The sequence below is a fragment of the Periophthalmus magnuspinnatus genome, chromosome 16 (assembly GCF_009829125.3).
Source record: "Periophthalmus magnuspinnatus isolate fPerMag1 chromosome 16, fPerMag1.2.pri, whole genome shotgun sequence".
Classification (NCBI taxonomy): domain Eukaryota; kingdom Metazoa; phylum Chordata; class Actinopteri; order Gobiiformes; family Gobiidae; genus Periophthalmus; species Periophthalmus magnuspinnatus.
In genome coordinates, this window is record NC_047141.1 from 5,678,808 (window position 1) to 5,695,836 (window position 17,029).

The 17,029-nt window shown below is 41.5% G+C and overlaps 1 protein-coding gene across 3 annotated transcripts in view; it reads left to right on the forward strand.

Moving 5' to 3' along the window:
• The window catches only part of rgl2 (ral guanine nucleotide dissociation stimulator-like 2), a 28,498-nt gene that overhangs the window by 5,139 nt on the left and 6,330 nt on the right, over positions 1-17,029 (forward strand). Inside the window, exons 1-13 of one of the 3 annotated variants that reach the window (XM_055227943.1) lie at positions 4,473-4,569; positions 6,137-6,181; positions 6,809-6,892; positions 7,999-8,165; positions 9,136-9,192; positions 10,330-10,511; positions 11,572-11,675; positions 12,469-12,684; positions 13,950-14,053; positions 14,491-14,575; positions 15,409-15,468; positions 15,543-15,629; positions 16,059-16,091. In XM_055227943.1, the coding sequence (XP_055083918.1) occupies positions 6,149-6,181; positions 6,809-6,892; positions 7,999-8,165; positions 9,136-9,192; positions 10,330-10,511; positions 11,572-11,675; positions 12,469-12,684; positions 13,950-14,053; positions 14,491-14,575; positions 15,409-15,468; positions 15,543-15,629; positions 16,059-16,091 (1,212 nt within the window). In that variant the 5' untranslated portion in view covers positions 4,473-4,569; positions 6,137-6,148. Of the gene's footprint in view, positions 1-4,472; positions 4,570-6,136; positions 6,182-6,808; positions 6,893-7,998; positions 8,166-9,135; positions 9,193-10,329; positions 10,512-11,571; positions 11,676-12,468; positions 12,685-13,949; positions 14,054-14,490; positions 14,576-15,408; positions 15,469-15,542; positions 15,630-16,058; positions 16,092-17,029 lie in introns of those variants that run through there. The other 2 variants (XM_033980731.2, XM_055227942.1) reach the window with 2 other exon arrangements.

Consider the following 17,029-nt stretch of genomic DNA (forward strand, 5'->3'; position numbering starts at 1 on the left):
TGTTTTTGTATATTTGTCATGTGGGAGCATGGGTGATGTAGGCTTGTGGGCGGAGCCTTGCACAGAATCTTAAAGGAGGATTTGAGCAGGGCCTCTAAGTTCGCTTTCTGCATGTTTTTGTTGAGGGAACAGTGTTATAACATGGTAAAAAGCTCCAGAATTGTTTATAACTGTAGTGGACACAAACACAAAAGGTCGTCTTTAACCTGCACATAGAGACACACACAAGTTTGTCTCATTCTCAGTTTATGGAGAGGCCTCATGTGAAAGCTCAGAACCTTCAGAATTCACTCACTGAGCTGCAGAGGCTGCACTAGAACTGATTCATGATTGTCTGCAGGTGCTGGGGTTTAGGTAGTGACCATTCAGATCAGAGAGAGGCATTTTAGGTTTAAACCAACTGGATTTCAGCATTGAACAACACAAATAACAGACTCATGTGAGGCTCATTCTGCTTTCTGATTGGATAATTGTTGTTGGATGTGCGGGGTCAGAGTGCCAGAGGTTCCTGTGTTTGTGTTCACTTCCTGTCTGGGCTGAAGCAGTGGTTCCTGTGCCCGGACATAAGAACTATAGACACAGTTTGAACTTAAGTAAAAGTAAAGGTACGTGGGTAAAATGTGCTTTATTAGGAAAGGAAAGGCAAGTTTAGTTTGCATAATTCGTACACAAGGTAATTCAAAGTGGTTTACAGAATAAGAAAGACATTAAAATCACAATACAACAAATCAAAACATATATAATCATCATAAAATAAACATTAAAGAAGATCAGTCATATGCACAGCTAAACAGAACTTTATTACAAGTATAAGTATTTACACGCTGCCTAATGTGTACTTAATGGTACAGTGTGTGACTCTCTGGAGGTGGCATGTCACCTGCATGATTCCGTGGAGATAGAAAGTTAAAACCGTACTTCGGAACATTCCCCATAGAGATACTTTTATGCTGTACTGTGGGAGATTATATCCAAAGGAACAACATTTCCATTAGGGCTGTGGGCCTTTAATTGTTTAGATTTGATAGTGTTTTATCTGTAAAAAGCCAGATTAAACTCATGATTCACAAGTTTAATCTGTCTTTATATAAGTACATTAATTCCTAGTACTTTTTTCTGCATAAATAGTTGTTTTGCGTGAACTCCCCCTGCAGGTGTAGTCTTGTAAGTGCAGTTTGGGTCAGATACATAGAAATACATAATAGTTTTAAGAGCATTTTCCACTCCCCCAATCGATCGGCAGGACATGTCTTTAGTCCAACAAGAATTTTTTTAGTCGACTACATGCCTGATTTCCCTGGAAACACTCGGGGACCCTCCTCCAGGCCAGATAAGAGCCAGGTTTGTGGAGAAGCAAGCCTGCTCAATGTGAGAACAAATGTTTTTTTCACGTTTTTCAGTGTGATAAACACAACCGACATCAAAACACATGCTTTTAGTTGAGTCTGGTGTTTGGTTAAAAAGTTCCAAGCATTAAGTAGAAGTATTGCATGAAAAATACTATTCAGATTTAAAGTACTATTTAAACATTTTTACGCTGAATGAAGTTGCTTTAAACCGCTGTCGGCATATTCTCAAACCTCAGAGCAGGAGATATTCATTTACAAGTACAATTACCCCAAAAACTACGTAATCACAAGAGTTTTTGAGTGTTTTTAGTTAGATCCCCCCTTTATAAATGCTCTGTGAGGTGTGTGTGTGTGTGCGCTGTTAGCAGAACTAGTCCTCGAGTAAACATTAGCATCCTGTTAGCTTGTGTGCTCCGCCCCCTCTCTCTAAGCCCCTCCCACAGGCCCGTGTCCCAGTTCCACCTGCTGTCTGCCGGCTCAGGTTCACCTCGCATCTCAGGGTTTCAGATGACAACACAGCTTTCTATAGGACAGTTATATTGAACGCAGATGGAGGCAGGTTAAAATACAAAATTACGTTGCAATATAGTGAGTTATTGGGTTTCGTTAATCCACATTTGTGAATTTACCTTTTGGATATTTCATGGTAAAGTAGTATCGAAACTAGATACTCTATTGAGCTGGTATCGATACTAAAAAAGGCACATTCACAGGACAGAAATGAACCAGAATTTCTTTAGAATGATCTTGAGCTGTATCAGAACAACTATTAGACACATAGACTAGTATACACCCGTGGACCACTATGATCCTACTGGACACTGAGGGATTACGCACTGGAATATAAGAAATTACCACTATTTAATGTTAAAATCACATTCTATTGTCTAAATCGACGGTAAAGACATTCAGCCAAAATCCATCATCATATCAAAAGGTTCAATTACCTGACCGTTGTTACGTCTTTGGGTAAGACACTTCACCTCCAGTTACTGCGCCAGTTCATGAATGTGAAGAATTTGTTGATGTAAATCTGTTCACCAGTGTCACCAGCAGAACATGAGGAGAGGAGGGAGGACACAAATCACATGTAAAACTTAAGGGGTTGTAAAGTATTATCAGCATCATCCCATATAGTCACAAACTATCATCAGATCAAAAGGTCCAATTTCTCCACTTGGAATTGTTTTTGTGTCCTTGGGCAAAACACTTTACCCATGTCTGATACTGATACTGCTAGTGGTGAGGTCTAAAAAATATGTACTACCTTTTACAAGAACTGGAACTTTTATGTGTTTACAAAGCTGCTCTGTAGTTACTTACAAGGATGAATAACAGGTTAATAGCCTGGCAAATCCTGACTATTATCTGTCTATTTTTATCCAGAGGGATGTCAGTCTGGTCCCCACACCCACTGTCGCATCTCGAGCCAGAACCAAACATGATCCTCCAATCAGATTTGTTTATTTCAGTGAAGCATGTGAAGCGAAGGAGCTCATTGGTCATCCATCTTTTACAAACAAAAGGACATTTATCATTTGTCAGTCAGACCTATTCTGCAGAATTTACTTGTCAGAACTTTGAATCATGTTTAAGTTGTTTTCCCTCCTCAATTACCCTCTCAAAGTTGTGTTTTAGTTGTGATTTGTACATGTTTAATTGTTTATATTCGCGATTTTGCAGATCAACCTCTGTTTTCACTGTCCACAGCTTACACCCACTGCGCTCTACTTCCAGTTTTAATTTCTTAACCGGTGACACACAGGATTTAGCAGCGTCGCATTGTCATTTTGGTACAAATGGAAAAATTATTATTCATTGTGACGACGTTTGCTGCGACGTCGGCTCCCATTGGGCAACACAGTTTTCTAACGTGGCAGTCAGCGAACGTGTTTCTTTTGTTAAGTCATTTTAGATGAATATTGAAAATTTTATATATATATGTGATCCACAGGTGTCATAGATTATAAGTATAGAACAGACACAAGCACAACAGGTCTGATTTAACAGGAAATCACGGCCGTCTGAACTCGGGGAGATTCACCGGTGACTCGCATCTTTGTAAAGTATTGGAGAAGTGTGTACTCTGGATCCCAGGCAAACTGTTACATAGCACAGTTGACTCTATCAGAGTTTTGTTCTAAAGAAAGGAACGTTTTTTTTTCTGTTTCCCTCCTGTATCAGTATCGGGAATCATCAGGGAAGCATCAAAATCGGTATCAGAACTGAAAAGGTTGTATCTCTATCTCTAGTAGATAGCTCTTTGATGTAAAGTGAAGGAGTACCTAGTAATGAAAACTATAACAACAAGTATATTTCACATTTGAAGTCTGTATTTAGGGCTGCACAGTATACAGTATTTCACAATTTAAGTTAGAGCAACAGTCAAATCAAAAGCTGCTGTTATTTAGCTGATATGTTGTACATCTCCAAAGCTCAAGATGCTCTGTTCCACCTTGTGACATCATGAAGTGGTAGTTTTAAAGTTAACAAGTAACTTTTTACCTTTAGTTCAGTAGAGATTGACAATTCTAGGGCTGAAATTCTCCCAAAGATTCTAGTGAAGGTGCGAGTTTAAAAACACACTGGAGCACTTCCTGTATCACCACGTGACATCACAAGGTGGAACAGTGAGTAAAAACCCAGCCTAAATATGCAGGGTTTGGGCCCTTTAACTGTCTGGTTGCAGATGTGTGGTTTATGGTTAATCTCTGTAATTACAGGGCTTATCCACATGAAATAAAAACTGGCACAAAGTTCAGTGTCTTCTCTATCAGCGGAAGCAAACAAAACTGGAATTACTTTTGTTCAGAATAGCTTCAGAAAGTGGAGCCTTTATTCAACCCCAAAGACGTGACTGTCCCCTCCAACTGACACTATGACAAAAAATTGTACCTGTAGCGCAATTTACCACGTTTTACTCTGCAGTATACTGTGACAAAGGGAGGCCCGGGCTGGACAGTGGGTGCAGGGTATTGTGTTACCTGTCACCTTTGGGTGCACCTGTGTGATCCGGTTACAGTGTAGGCGGGGCTTAGAGCGATGGGGGGAGGAGCCAAGCCCCCCTTCACTACAGGTGTGTCCCAGAGTGCCTGTATCCACAACAGCCGAGCTATCAACACGGCGACCGGGCTAACCACAAAGCTAACAACACAGCTAATAACAAAGCAAGCAACAAAGGAAGCACCGGAGGAGTCTGGGTCTGGGGGCTGCAGGAGAGGTGAGGAGAGAGACAACAGGAGAGCAGGGAGAGGGAGGGAGAGGGAGCGTTAGCTTAGCGGGTGGAGCTGAGGAAGGCCGCTCACATGTCGGAGCAGGTACTGACCCGAGGAACTGGTTATAAGAAAGGCTTGTGGAGCTATGGGATTTCGTTGAAAACTCAGCTCACAGGCACATTTTAACTTTACTCTATGTAGCCTTTAGCCTTTAAACACTATGTAACATTTCTGGGATCTACCACCTGCTTGTCTCCATGGAGATGTAATTCCTTGAAAGAAATGCATTAAAATTCATGCATTCAACAAACGACAGGGACCAGCGTCACTCTTGGCATCAGGTTAAAAAGCAGCCGCACAGAGATGAGCTGCAGCGACCAGCGGCAGCTTCTCAAGTCGCCCTCTGGTCCAGGGCAGTGAACCTTCTGCAGAGTTCATTGGCTGTGAAATTTGAGGGAATTGTGGGGTGAAAAGCCACAAGTTTTCTGCATGAATGATTGACTGAATAATGTTGAATCTGTATTGTGTCAAAAGAACAAAGCCGACTCAGAGTCAGAAAACAAGCGCCTTTCTTCATATGTCCTCATAGTAGTTTTGTAGTAGTGTAGGTGTTTTGTGAAATGTAATAATAAAGTATGTGGGAAATCAGACACAGTGACTATTATGTTTCCTCGTGTTGATGTTGGCAGTTCTCATGTCAGCTCAGTGCTCTTTCAAAGAAACCCTCGCTGACTGGCTGTAGGCAACAGCAACAAAAGTTGAACATTGGTGCAGTGTAACATGGCCTGGTGGCGTGACGTTACTTGCTATGAGATACGTTTAAAGCAGAGCTACTCTATAAAATTGACTTTTCTGAGCTTTTAACCATTTTATAATTGTTTTTCTTCTCATTTTCCCTCTGAAGTTGTATTTGGAGTGATTTGTGCATGTTTGAATAACCTTTCTCCAAGACGTCATTGCTCTGATCCATCTCCAGTTTTATTTTCTCTCTGGTTTTAAGTCGTTGTAGATCAACATTTTAATTTAAAATGTGTAAACTATAACATAATGATCCATGGATGTCATAGATTATAACTATATAGCGACTGTCAAGCATCAGATCCACTGACCCACAGGTTGGCAGTGCAATTCCAGCTCTCACAAATTAATGTTGCCGTTGTGTCCTTGGGCAAGACACTTAGCCCGCTTCACCTGCAGCATCTGTATACACTTGTGTATGAATGTGTGTGTGAATGGGTGAGTGGTTCCTTTATGTAAAAGGCTTTGAGCCTTGAAGGTGAAAATGTGCGAGATAAAAATGTGACCATTTACCTTTTTATAATGCAGCAGACACAAACACAATAGGTCTTCTTTAATGTCATACTGTGGAATATTTCATGCAAAGGAATAACATCTCCATGGAGACAAGCAGGTGGTAGGCCCACTACCAGTGTTATGTGGTGCACCAACATTTTAGCGAAATCTGAACTACTAAACTAATGTAAGAATCCCATGCATGAACACAAGCACAGGCCGTAGAGTGTTTTTCAGTGGATGGATGTTCTGAAAGTTTGTCATTGTTTGAATCCACAGACAGAGGCCCCCATGAAGACCACCTGGTACTGCCCCCTGGACCTGGTGAGGACCCCATAGGACCATGTGCTGGTCACATATTTCAGTGGGAAATAAGGATTATGTTCATGTCTTTCAGTCTGTCTTTTGTCTGAGATTGGGACTAAGGGACTAAATAAATCGTTATTTATTTAAACTCCAGCACCTGCAGACAATCATGAATCAGTGCTAGTGCAGCATCTGCAGCTCAGGGAGTGAATTCTGGAGGTTCTGAGCTTTCACATGAGGCCTGTCCATAAACTGAGAATGAGAAACACTTGTATTTGTCCTCTATGGTATTCTATGGTATTCTGTCCTCTATTCATGGTATTGACCACCTTCTGTCCACGTGCTCTGTTTCAATTTGCGTCCCTCGATGAAAAACGCATGGACGGCCGTGGTCTACATGAATCCTGATCAAATCTAAACTGTGATCTGTCTCCAAGAATCGTGACATTATTGATATATCGATTTTTATATACCGATGGATATATTGATTGATATATCGCGTCCACCTCGGGGCTGCCTCCTTCGCTTGGTGTTACGGGGTTTGGATGTCATTTAAAAACAGGAGCAGCAGACACAATGTTCATTTCTGTCCTGACTTTATCTGAGCAGCTTTGTGTTTCTAATCGCTCGCTCTCCCTGTGTCAGTCTACAGTGGTGGAGGAGGAGGAGGAGGGCATCATCTACACTGTGATGGTGAAGCCACAGCACAGCGCCCCCTACAGCTCCAGGGTGAGACACACTTTGACACAATGCACTTCTGAGGCACCCATAGGTCTAACTCTGGCAGGATCGAAACACACAATAAAAAAAGACATATTGATCGGTTAAAGTGCTGTACTTCATTTTTAAAAATAGATACAAATAGAGCTACTTCATTTTAAACGGTTTTCAGTGGTCCAAAGTTATTCTTATGCCTTCTCTTCATCCTAATTACTCACCGTGATGACTTTAAAAGCGCTTTACACAATTGTTAGAGACCAGAGTGAAGTTTAAGTCACAGTAAAACTAACAACAACTAGCATGCTAACATATAAATCCCATTTCGCAGAGAACAAAATGCTTTATAACTAGATACAAACAGCAGAGTGGACCAGGGTTCAATATGGACCAATCAGCTGTGAGCACGGTGCCATGTGACTCTCCTTAACTCAAACCTTCGGATCAGGACCTCACTTATTTTAAAGAATACATACTCATGAATTTAATTTTGATGTGTTGAAGTATGATTTGATTATCTTCTGTACCACATACTTAAAGAGGAGGTAAAATGCAAAGCTTTCTACCATGTTACAATGTTGTTCCCTCGTCAAAAACATGTCTGAGGAGGCTTTAGATGTCAACCGTGCATGTTTGAGTAGTTTAGCGATCCCTCCCTGGCCCTATTCCAACCCTCTTACAGTTAGATGTAACGGTTGTCCAATGCTCCGCCCACAAGCCTACATCATGCATGCTCCTACTTGACAATTCTCCAGTAAATATACACAAGCATGATGCAAAACTGCTCACAGCAACCTGACAAACCTGATACGATGTGCAGTAGTTTCATTAGCGGGATGCAGGGTGATTGTAATGTGATAGCTCTCTGAAGGCGGAGTGACACGGACAGCAAAAGGAGGGTGTCGAAAGCGAAAGTGAAACGTATCAAACATGTTAATACGTTGTTTTTTGCCGAATATAGCATTTTTCACACAACAAAAGGTAACACGGTGATGTAAATATGTTATGTGCTAGCGGTTAATACCCCGTAGAAGTAAAATACCTCCTCTTTATTAATAATTCAGTCGGTGGTGTTATCACTGAGCATTCACGTAAAGCGTCGTGTGTCTTTGGAGCAGACGGGATCGAGCCGGACCCAGAGCGTGAAGGCTGGCACAGAGGAGAAGCTCGTGCTGCACCTGCTCCACTGTCTCTCCACCGGGGACGCCTCTTACGTCACCATCTTCCTCTGCACCTACCGCTCCTTCATCAGCACGCGCAGGGTCTTGGACATCCTCGCTGACCGGTAACACTGCTAGAAATGTGTTGGAGATAGTCACCAGATCAAACATGGCTGCACAATTCATCACCGCACAGTCATGAACGTTCTCTGGGGGCGTGATGCTAACTGTAGGCTCTGCTCTGTCTGAAGCTCTGTTACTCAAGTTAGGCTTTAATCTGAGCTTTATTTTAAAACATCTATGACAGTTTAGACTACCCATTTTACTAAAGCACTGTTAAAATCATTATATGTAAGATTTTTCTAAAAACGTAACTATTTTTTCACCAGTTTGGACATTTTTTAAGTCTGAAATTTTACTTCCTGGTTGGAAATCATGACATCACACTTCAAAACTCCTCTAATCTCTAAATAATAAAAAAAAAACCCACCATGACTTTGTTGAAATAGTGTTAAAAGTGTCAGCAAAAATGTGTTTCCTGTGTGTAAATTGTGCCAAACTTTTCATTTATGGATCAAAGGTTTGGGTATTTCTTTAAAAAAAATGTGACTACCGTAGAGTTATAGTGCAATATATGATTTAGGTCATAGAATCCTCTGTAAAGGACAAAATATACTATCGTTTTAAAGAAAAGTCTTGTTGTAGCTGTAGTTTAGACCTCTACAAACGTGTTCTGCAATTTGTGGGATCCTTGTATTAGTTTCAGTTCATATTTCAGCCGTCCCTCAAAGGTAAAAAACAGAAGTAGTTCATTTTAAACGTTTTGCAGTGGCCCAAAGTTATTCCTCTCTTATCTTATGCATTCTGAACATCCTAATTATTCACCATGATGAGTTTATAAGCGCATGTTGCAACTGTGAAACGCCAGAGCTAGTAAGTAATGCGACCGGCAACTAGCATGCAAACAGGAACTTCTCAGACAATAGGACGCTTTAAAATTACATGCAGGTGGTACACAGTGGACTTATTTGACGTCAAGAGCTTCTTTTACAATATAACTGTACAGGGGCCTTAAAAAATGCGCCTTGTGTCCAGGCTCGAGGACCCCCCGGGCAGCAGTGAGTCCAGCCCCACCAGACAGGCCTTCAACAGGTGAGTCCCAACCAATCAGGTGTCAGTAAAGGCTAGAGAGACCGTCGCCATGGCAACCTATAGTAACCAACATCCACGTCCAGCAGCCATGTCGCGAGTGCGCCTGGAAACGTTTTAGATGTTATCCATGCGCGTTATCCGATTATTCTATTTGAACTCTCCTTGCGGTTAGCAGTACGATCCTGTTCAAGGCTCCGCCCACAGTCCTATGTCACCCGTGCTCCTATACGACTATTTTTCAATACATATACAAAAGCGTGATACAAAACAATTCAGTACAACTTTGGGGGTGCTAACAATGAATACTCCATCTTTAACACTTTGACAACTGGGCTTTTTATATTTGCTTTTTTATCTAATGCCAAAGTTCTAACTCTAATGTGAACAAATAAATACAAATATATATATTTTTTGCTTTGTTGTGATGGTTTGTTATGTTTACGGTGATGTACTGTAAAGGGGAAGGTGAACACACTGTCTCTCTAGCCTTTATTAAATCAGACCTATTCTGCAAACTGGACTTTTTCGAGCTTTTAACCGTGTTGTAGTTGTTTCCCCTCAACATTTACCCTCTTGAAGTTGTTTATGGAGTGATTCATGCATCACGTTTGGTCAATCTTTAGTCACTTATTTTCAGGACGCCATATTGCCAATGAACACCCGTTATTTACCCACTTCTCTGTATTTACTTATTTCGTTCTACAGTTTTATTTTCTGAATCAGTCATACTCGTAGGACTCAGCAGCATCGTGTAGCCATTTTGGTGCTACTTTCTACTTGCTAGTGTGATCTGCAGCTATCCACCGGAGATGCTGACTCTTTGTTGTGATGACGTTTACAGCGATGTTAGCCCCAATTTAGCTTTTTATTTTGATTTTAATGTGTTATTAACTTGTTTTAGATTAATATTTCAATTTAAAATGTCCAAAATTATAACACAATGATCCACAGGTGTCATAGATTCTAACCACAGAGAGACACAAGTGCAGTAGGTCTTCTTGAATACCTAATAGGCCCCTGTCCTCTCCCAGACGTGTCTATGTTTGATCAGAGTCTCTGTGTGATCACCTGCTCCTCTCTGCTCCTCTCTGCTCCTCTCTGCTCCTCTCTGCTCCTCTCTGCTCCTCTCTGCTGTAGGGCAGTGTGCAGCGTCTTCATCACCTGGCTCTCGGAGTACCCAGAGGACTTTGAGGGCCTGGGGGAGCCTTCGTGCCTGCTGCGCCTGGCCCCTCTCCTGCCCTCTCCGGAGCTCAGGGCCCGTATGCTTCAACTGGCCGAGGAGCTAAGCGAGAGAGCACTGATGTCCCCCACACGCACAGGTCTGCACGGGGCACTAATATCGTAATTACATTCAGAATTTATCTTTCAGACTCAAGACTTTTAATCACACACAGGGGCTTTAACTTTTGTAATGCATCAAGATTTATAAAGCACCTTTCAAGACAGAGTGCTTTACAGTGCATTCTTCATTCACTCCACACTCAGTGGCAGTAAGATACTATTGTAGCCACAGCTGCCCTGGGACAGACTGACAGAATCTTGGCTGCTAATCTACTCCATCGACAAAATCCAAAGACAGTTTATATGCAAGAACCACATTTTTCTGAAATCTTAAACTTTCATTTAAGAAATAAAGTGTTGCTATTTATTTTTATTTGTATCATCATAAACATTGTGTAATTTAGACAAGTTTTAACTAGAAAACTAGAAAAGCCAAGCCAAGTTAAGCCTTAAATATAATGATCTTAACTATGTTTCAGTGAAATTACTCGTCCAGGGGTGGCCAAAGTGTTTTCCTCTGTGGGTTAAAATAAATGTACATCAGCGGGTCAAGGGCCAAACCTATGACAGTTTGCTTATAAAAATGCAAACGTCATGAACATCATGAAATAGACAAGGTTGGTCTCCTTCCCATCTCCTGACAGGCTTTTCAGCACAAAACTGAACCAAAATAGATTGTTCATAAAACCTCAGAGCCCTCTTGTGGTCCAAATTAAACCCTCGGAGGGCCAAGTTTGGTCTGCAGACCCTACATTGGGCACCTCTGTACTAGTCTAACATGTCATATGCACTTGAAGAGAAAAGTGAAATTTGCATAAATGCCTGACACTGGTAGTTTGCTGGCCGTCTTGTCTGTCTCCTCATGTCACCCTGTAGTGTCCTGCACAGTGAAGCCTAAGGGCTGAACATATCTAAGTGCATTGTAGAGCTCTAAATGAGTCAGATTCTGTCCCTGGGTAAGACCCTTGTCACGCACTCGTGGCTAAAGGAAGGGCACCCATTGTAAAAAAAACAAACAAAAAAACGCCCATTTGCTGAATACTAAAAAACAGGACAGTAGTACAAGTGTTTGTCTGACCAATCCCTGTCTGTCCACAGAAGAGCCCCCCCCTCCTCCTCCGGACCCCTCAGACTTTGAGCCCACTCACATTCTGGGCTTCCCCACGTCGCTCATCGGTGAGCAGCTCACCCGCATTGAGACGGTGAGTGCCTAAATGCTACACAACCAAACAAACCCTTATTCAGACAGTAATGCATAAACATGAATGTGAAAATAACAAAATGCAGATGTATAATACAAAAAATAAATACATCTTCTGTGGTACAAGCAAACAAACCAGTTGTCAAACTATTTTATGCCCAAGCGTGGCAGGAAGTAAACACTTACGACTGAAATCAGAAGTTGCTGTTTAAAAAGAAACATATGCTTTTTTTTTTCTTACTGTCTAAAATGAAATCAGACAAAACTTTTCCTGTTTTAGGTCAGTTAGAATTACCAAAATTATTTCTATTTGCAAAATGCCAGAATAATGAGAGAAAGACAATTTTTCATTACTTTCTTCAAAGTCAGTTTACATACAGAGAGATAAGAAAACTATTCCTTTAACAATTTGGGAAGCCAGATGATGTCATGTCTTTGGAAGCTTTTGATTGGTTTATTGACAACATTTGAGTTAATTAGAGACACACTGTGGATGTATCTGAAGCACATCTGAAACACACTGCTACTTTGTCTTACATCATGGGAAAGTCAAAATAATCAGCCAAGATCAGGAAGAGAACTGTGGACTTGTAGAAGTCTGGTTCATCCTTGGGTTCAATTTCCAGATGCCTGAATGTGCCACATTCATCTGTTCAAACAATTATGCACAAGTATAAACACCATGGGAATGTCCAGCCGCTCAGGAAGGAGACGGGTTCTGTCGCCCCATATTATAATACATAATATAAACACAATATTTCACTGTTCATACTGACGCTTGTGTCACCATACAGGAGCTGTTTGTACGCCTGGTGCCCTACCACTGCCTGGGCTCGCTCTGGTCTCAGCGGGATAAGAAGGGGCGAGAGGGCCAGTGCTGGTCAGTGCGGGCCACGGTCAGACAGTTCAACAGACTGACCAACGCCGTGCTGGCCTCCTGCCTGTGGAACACCCGCCTGCGCAGCCAGCAGAGGGCGCGCCTGCTGGAGAAGTGGATCAGCGTGGCAGAGGTCAGTGGACTGGGCTGAGGGCCTGGGTTATCGGGAGTTTGCTCAAGAGCACAACACAATCAGAAGTGCTCAAAGTATAACCCACTCACACACTGAACACAGTGTCCGTCTGGACATGATTTATCATTTAAGGTGAATGTAATTCAATCAAAACATTAAAAAGTGATTTAGTATTTGAACGGTCAGACCATGAAAATGAAACAAACTAAATCATATCTGGAGGAGCACTGCAAGAAACACAAATCATTTAAAGTGGAGCTAAACACCTAAACTCCGCCCACAGCCATATTTCATATAGAGCTGCTAAACTGGGCAGTACGTGGAGGAGTAAAGGAGAGAGTGAGGGGGAGGATGGGGAGGTCAGGGGGTAGTATTATTGATCTAACAGGTATCCACACTTCAAACTCCAGGTGTTTGGAATCAGTGCAGTCCTGCACGATGTCACATAGTACTTGAAACTGCAGTGGCCTGTGGAAGCAGCACACACTCCAGAAAACTGAAAATATACTTTGCACTAAAATTGCCAACATAACTACAAACATTAGACAATACTTAAACACCATATACAGTGAGCAGTAAAAAAGTAGATTCAGTGTTTATTTCCAATTTAATGTTGTCAGTATAAAGGTTTTACCACTAGTACTTTAAATATATTACACAAGTAAGAGTACAAGGAGCAGCTTGATACACACAATACACACACTACTACAGAGGGACTAAAGAGAGATTAAACCAGGACTAACCAGGACTAAACCAGGACTAAACCAGGACTAAACCAGGACTAGACCAGGACTAAACCAGGACTAAAACAGGGCTAGACCAGGACTAAACCAGGACTAAACCAGGACTAACCAGGACTAAACCAGGACTAAACCAGGACTAAACCAGGACTAACCAGGACTAAACCAGGACTAACCAGGACTAAACCAGGACTAGACCAGGACTAAACCAGGACAAAACCAGGACTAACCAGGACTAAACCAGGACTAAACCAGGACTAAACCAGGACTAAACCAGGACTAAACCAGGACTAAACCAGGACTAACCAGGACTAAACCAGGACTAACCAGGACTAAACCAGGACTAGACCAGGACTAAACCAGGACTAACCAGGACTAAACCAGGACTAACCAGGACTAGACCAGGACTAAAACAGGACTAAAGAGCGACTAAATCAGGACTAAACCAAGGACCAAAGCAGAGTTGAAACTAATGTAAACGCTTCTACCTGTGTGCGTACTGACCCTGCCTGTTGTGTGTGGCAGGAGTGCCGGGTGAGGAAAAACTTCTCCTCTCTGTACGCCATCGTGTCAGCCCTCCAGAGCAACCCCCTGCACCGGCTGAGGAGGAGCTGGCAGCACACAGACAGGTGAGACCCCCAGCCCTCACCCCCTGACAGGTGAGACCCCCAGCCCTCACCCCCAATCACCTAAACCCCAGACAGGAGAGACCCCGCCCCTCACCCCCTGACAGGTGAGACCCCAACACTCATCCCTCGATCACCTAACCCCAGACAGTTGAGACCCCGCCCCTCTCTCCCAGACAGGTGAAACCCTCCACCCTAACACTCAGACACATGAAGGCACATGAAGCATTTGAACATTTAAGTGTGGAGAGGGCACAAATTGACAGAAATATTTGCAGCTTTTTTAAACTAGAGAAGAGAGAAACCCAAAACTTGACCAACTCAGACACCCACCGTACGAGAGAACTGTACTACTGTGTTTGAGTCTGCAGTGTCAGACTGAATGTGTACAAGTGTTTGAGTCTTTATCATTGTATTTTGAATGTGTACTGTGCTCACAGAGAGTCCCTCAGGAGGTATGAGGAGCTGACTGAGATCTTCTCAGACAAGGACAACTACTCCCAGAGCCGAGAGCTGCTCAAAGAGGTGAAAGATCAGGAGGATCAGGAGAACTGCAGGATTTAGCCTGAGGAAATGTCCCTATTGTGGGACAAATACAGGTTCTCTTATCTCATGCATCAAATTTACAGGCAAAATTAGCTAATGGCAAACCCTGCAGTTATGCAAGTAACACATTGTTATCCTTTGTAAACAACACAATATCCTGCCTTACTGTTGAGATCCCCAAACACATGGGATTCTTGGATTAGTTTGGCAGTTCAGATTTCAGTCTCCTGGACAGGTTTAAAATATGACGTGTGAACTGAAACCTCTCCAGACATACTTCACAAGCTTAATCACAAGCACATTTCTCATCATTACAAACAGTATTAACTCTGTTCCAAAAAGCAGTAGAATGCAGTGACTTTTATGGGAAAGCAGCAGACTTGTGGTGGACCTCAGTATTTAGAAGATAATAAATTAATGATGCAGCTTTTTATAGAAACTACATTGCAAATGAGTATATTTATTTTTACTGACATATTAAATGCATATATAATTACATTTGGAGTCAAATTAGAGAAGCCTAGACCTACATACTTTATTAATGTGCATAACACATCCTGATCATTGCACAATAGAATACACAGTACACAACAGACTTATGTTGACCTAAGGAACTGTTTATACAATAGATCTGTACTGGGGCAGGACAAAGACACTTTTCACTGAAATGTAGGGCCTTTAATAGATTTGATGCCATATGGTGGAACATTCCAGGCAAAACAATAACATCTCCTTGGTGACAAGCAGGTAGCCTTTAGCAGTATTTTTTTGTTTTTTTTACGCTTGTTGAATCTGTCTGTTTTGTTTGGTAGGAGGGCACATCCAAGTTCGCAAACCTCGACAACAGACTGAACAACAAGAACTTCTCCAAAGTAAGTGCAGTAGCCCCCCCCCCCCTCCCCCTCTGTGCTCTGGTACATGAGACACTGACCCTGGTCGTGTCCAGTCTTCTGCCCAGGGAACTGTGCCGTACCTGGGGCTCTTCCTCACTGACCTCACCATGCTGGACACTGCTGTGAAGGACCGCCTCGATGTGAGTGTCAGTGCTTGTTATATGCTTGTTCTGAGATGTATTTTGTTTGTAGTTTTTCATTTCATCGCACCGTGCTCTGTTTTCATCGGCACCAGTACGATGATTACAACATTGACTTATCGTTCAATTTATGAAAGCTACGTGTACAGATTTTTTGCACTACTGGGAATTTTTTAACAATATTATACGATTTAAGTCATTAATGGTTGACTTAATAACTTGTATGACTCATTACAGATGCAAACTAATGACTAAGTGTTTCATTCTGCTCTTTATTTAACAATATTGTAGATTTAGAATAGTTTCTGTGGTTGTGTCAGTGGCATAAATTAGTTTCAATATTATCGTGTATCTTCTATATTTACTTCAGCGATATATGAAACTTCAAAATGTGTTGTGATGTTCTAAAACTGTTTGTCTGTTTGTCAGAATGGATACATCAACTTCGACAAAAGGAGACGGGTGCGTCCAGTTTCTTCCTCTTTTACTTCCTGTGTATTTTGCTACATAATTTAAAATAGTAGTACTAGTTTAAAGGTTTACTCATTTAGACTAGATTAGATTTATAGGCACTGCACAAGATTTTTACTGTCTTAAAAACATCTAAAACATAACTAGTTCATTTTAAACCGTTTGCAGTGGTCCAAAGTCATTCCTCACTTACCTTATGCATTCAGAACATTATAATTATTCACCTTGATGAGTTTATAAGCACTTTTCAACACTTTCAGAGACCAGAGCTGAGTTTTGCCAACAACAAAAAGCATGCTAACAGTGCACTTTTGGATTATTGCACAGTAAAATGCTTTATAACTAGATGCAGACAGTACACAGCACACTTATTTTGACCTTAAGCTGCTTATAATGTATATCTGTACTGGGGTAATACACATTTTGCTCAAATACATGGACAAAAATCAGACATGGAGCCTGAAATGTATTAGCTTGTAATATCGGTTAAGGGCCATATACTAAATCTAGTATCCACACTTTTTGAGAAGGTATCAATACTAAAAAAGTCCCATTCACAGGACAGAAATGAACCGTTCTTGAATATTTTTAGAATGATTTTGAGCTGTATCTTTCACAAGTATAAGACACATAGACTAGTATACACCCATGGACCACTATGAACCTACTGGACACTGAGGGATTACACAGATATAAGACGCATGGGAATATGAAAGAAAGTACCGGTACTACCATTTAATGTTGAAAATGACATCCTATTGTCTAAAGAAAGAGTGTTTTGTACTTTTTGGGTAAATTTGGTTGCAGTGGTAAAGAGGCATCAAACAGATCTGCGCATGAACCCAAACAGAATCATATTTTTGAAAGACGAATGGCAGATTTTCTCTTAATTACAATGCTTATCAAAAAAAAAAACAATCACAAATGTT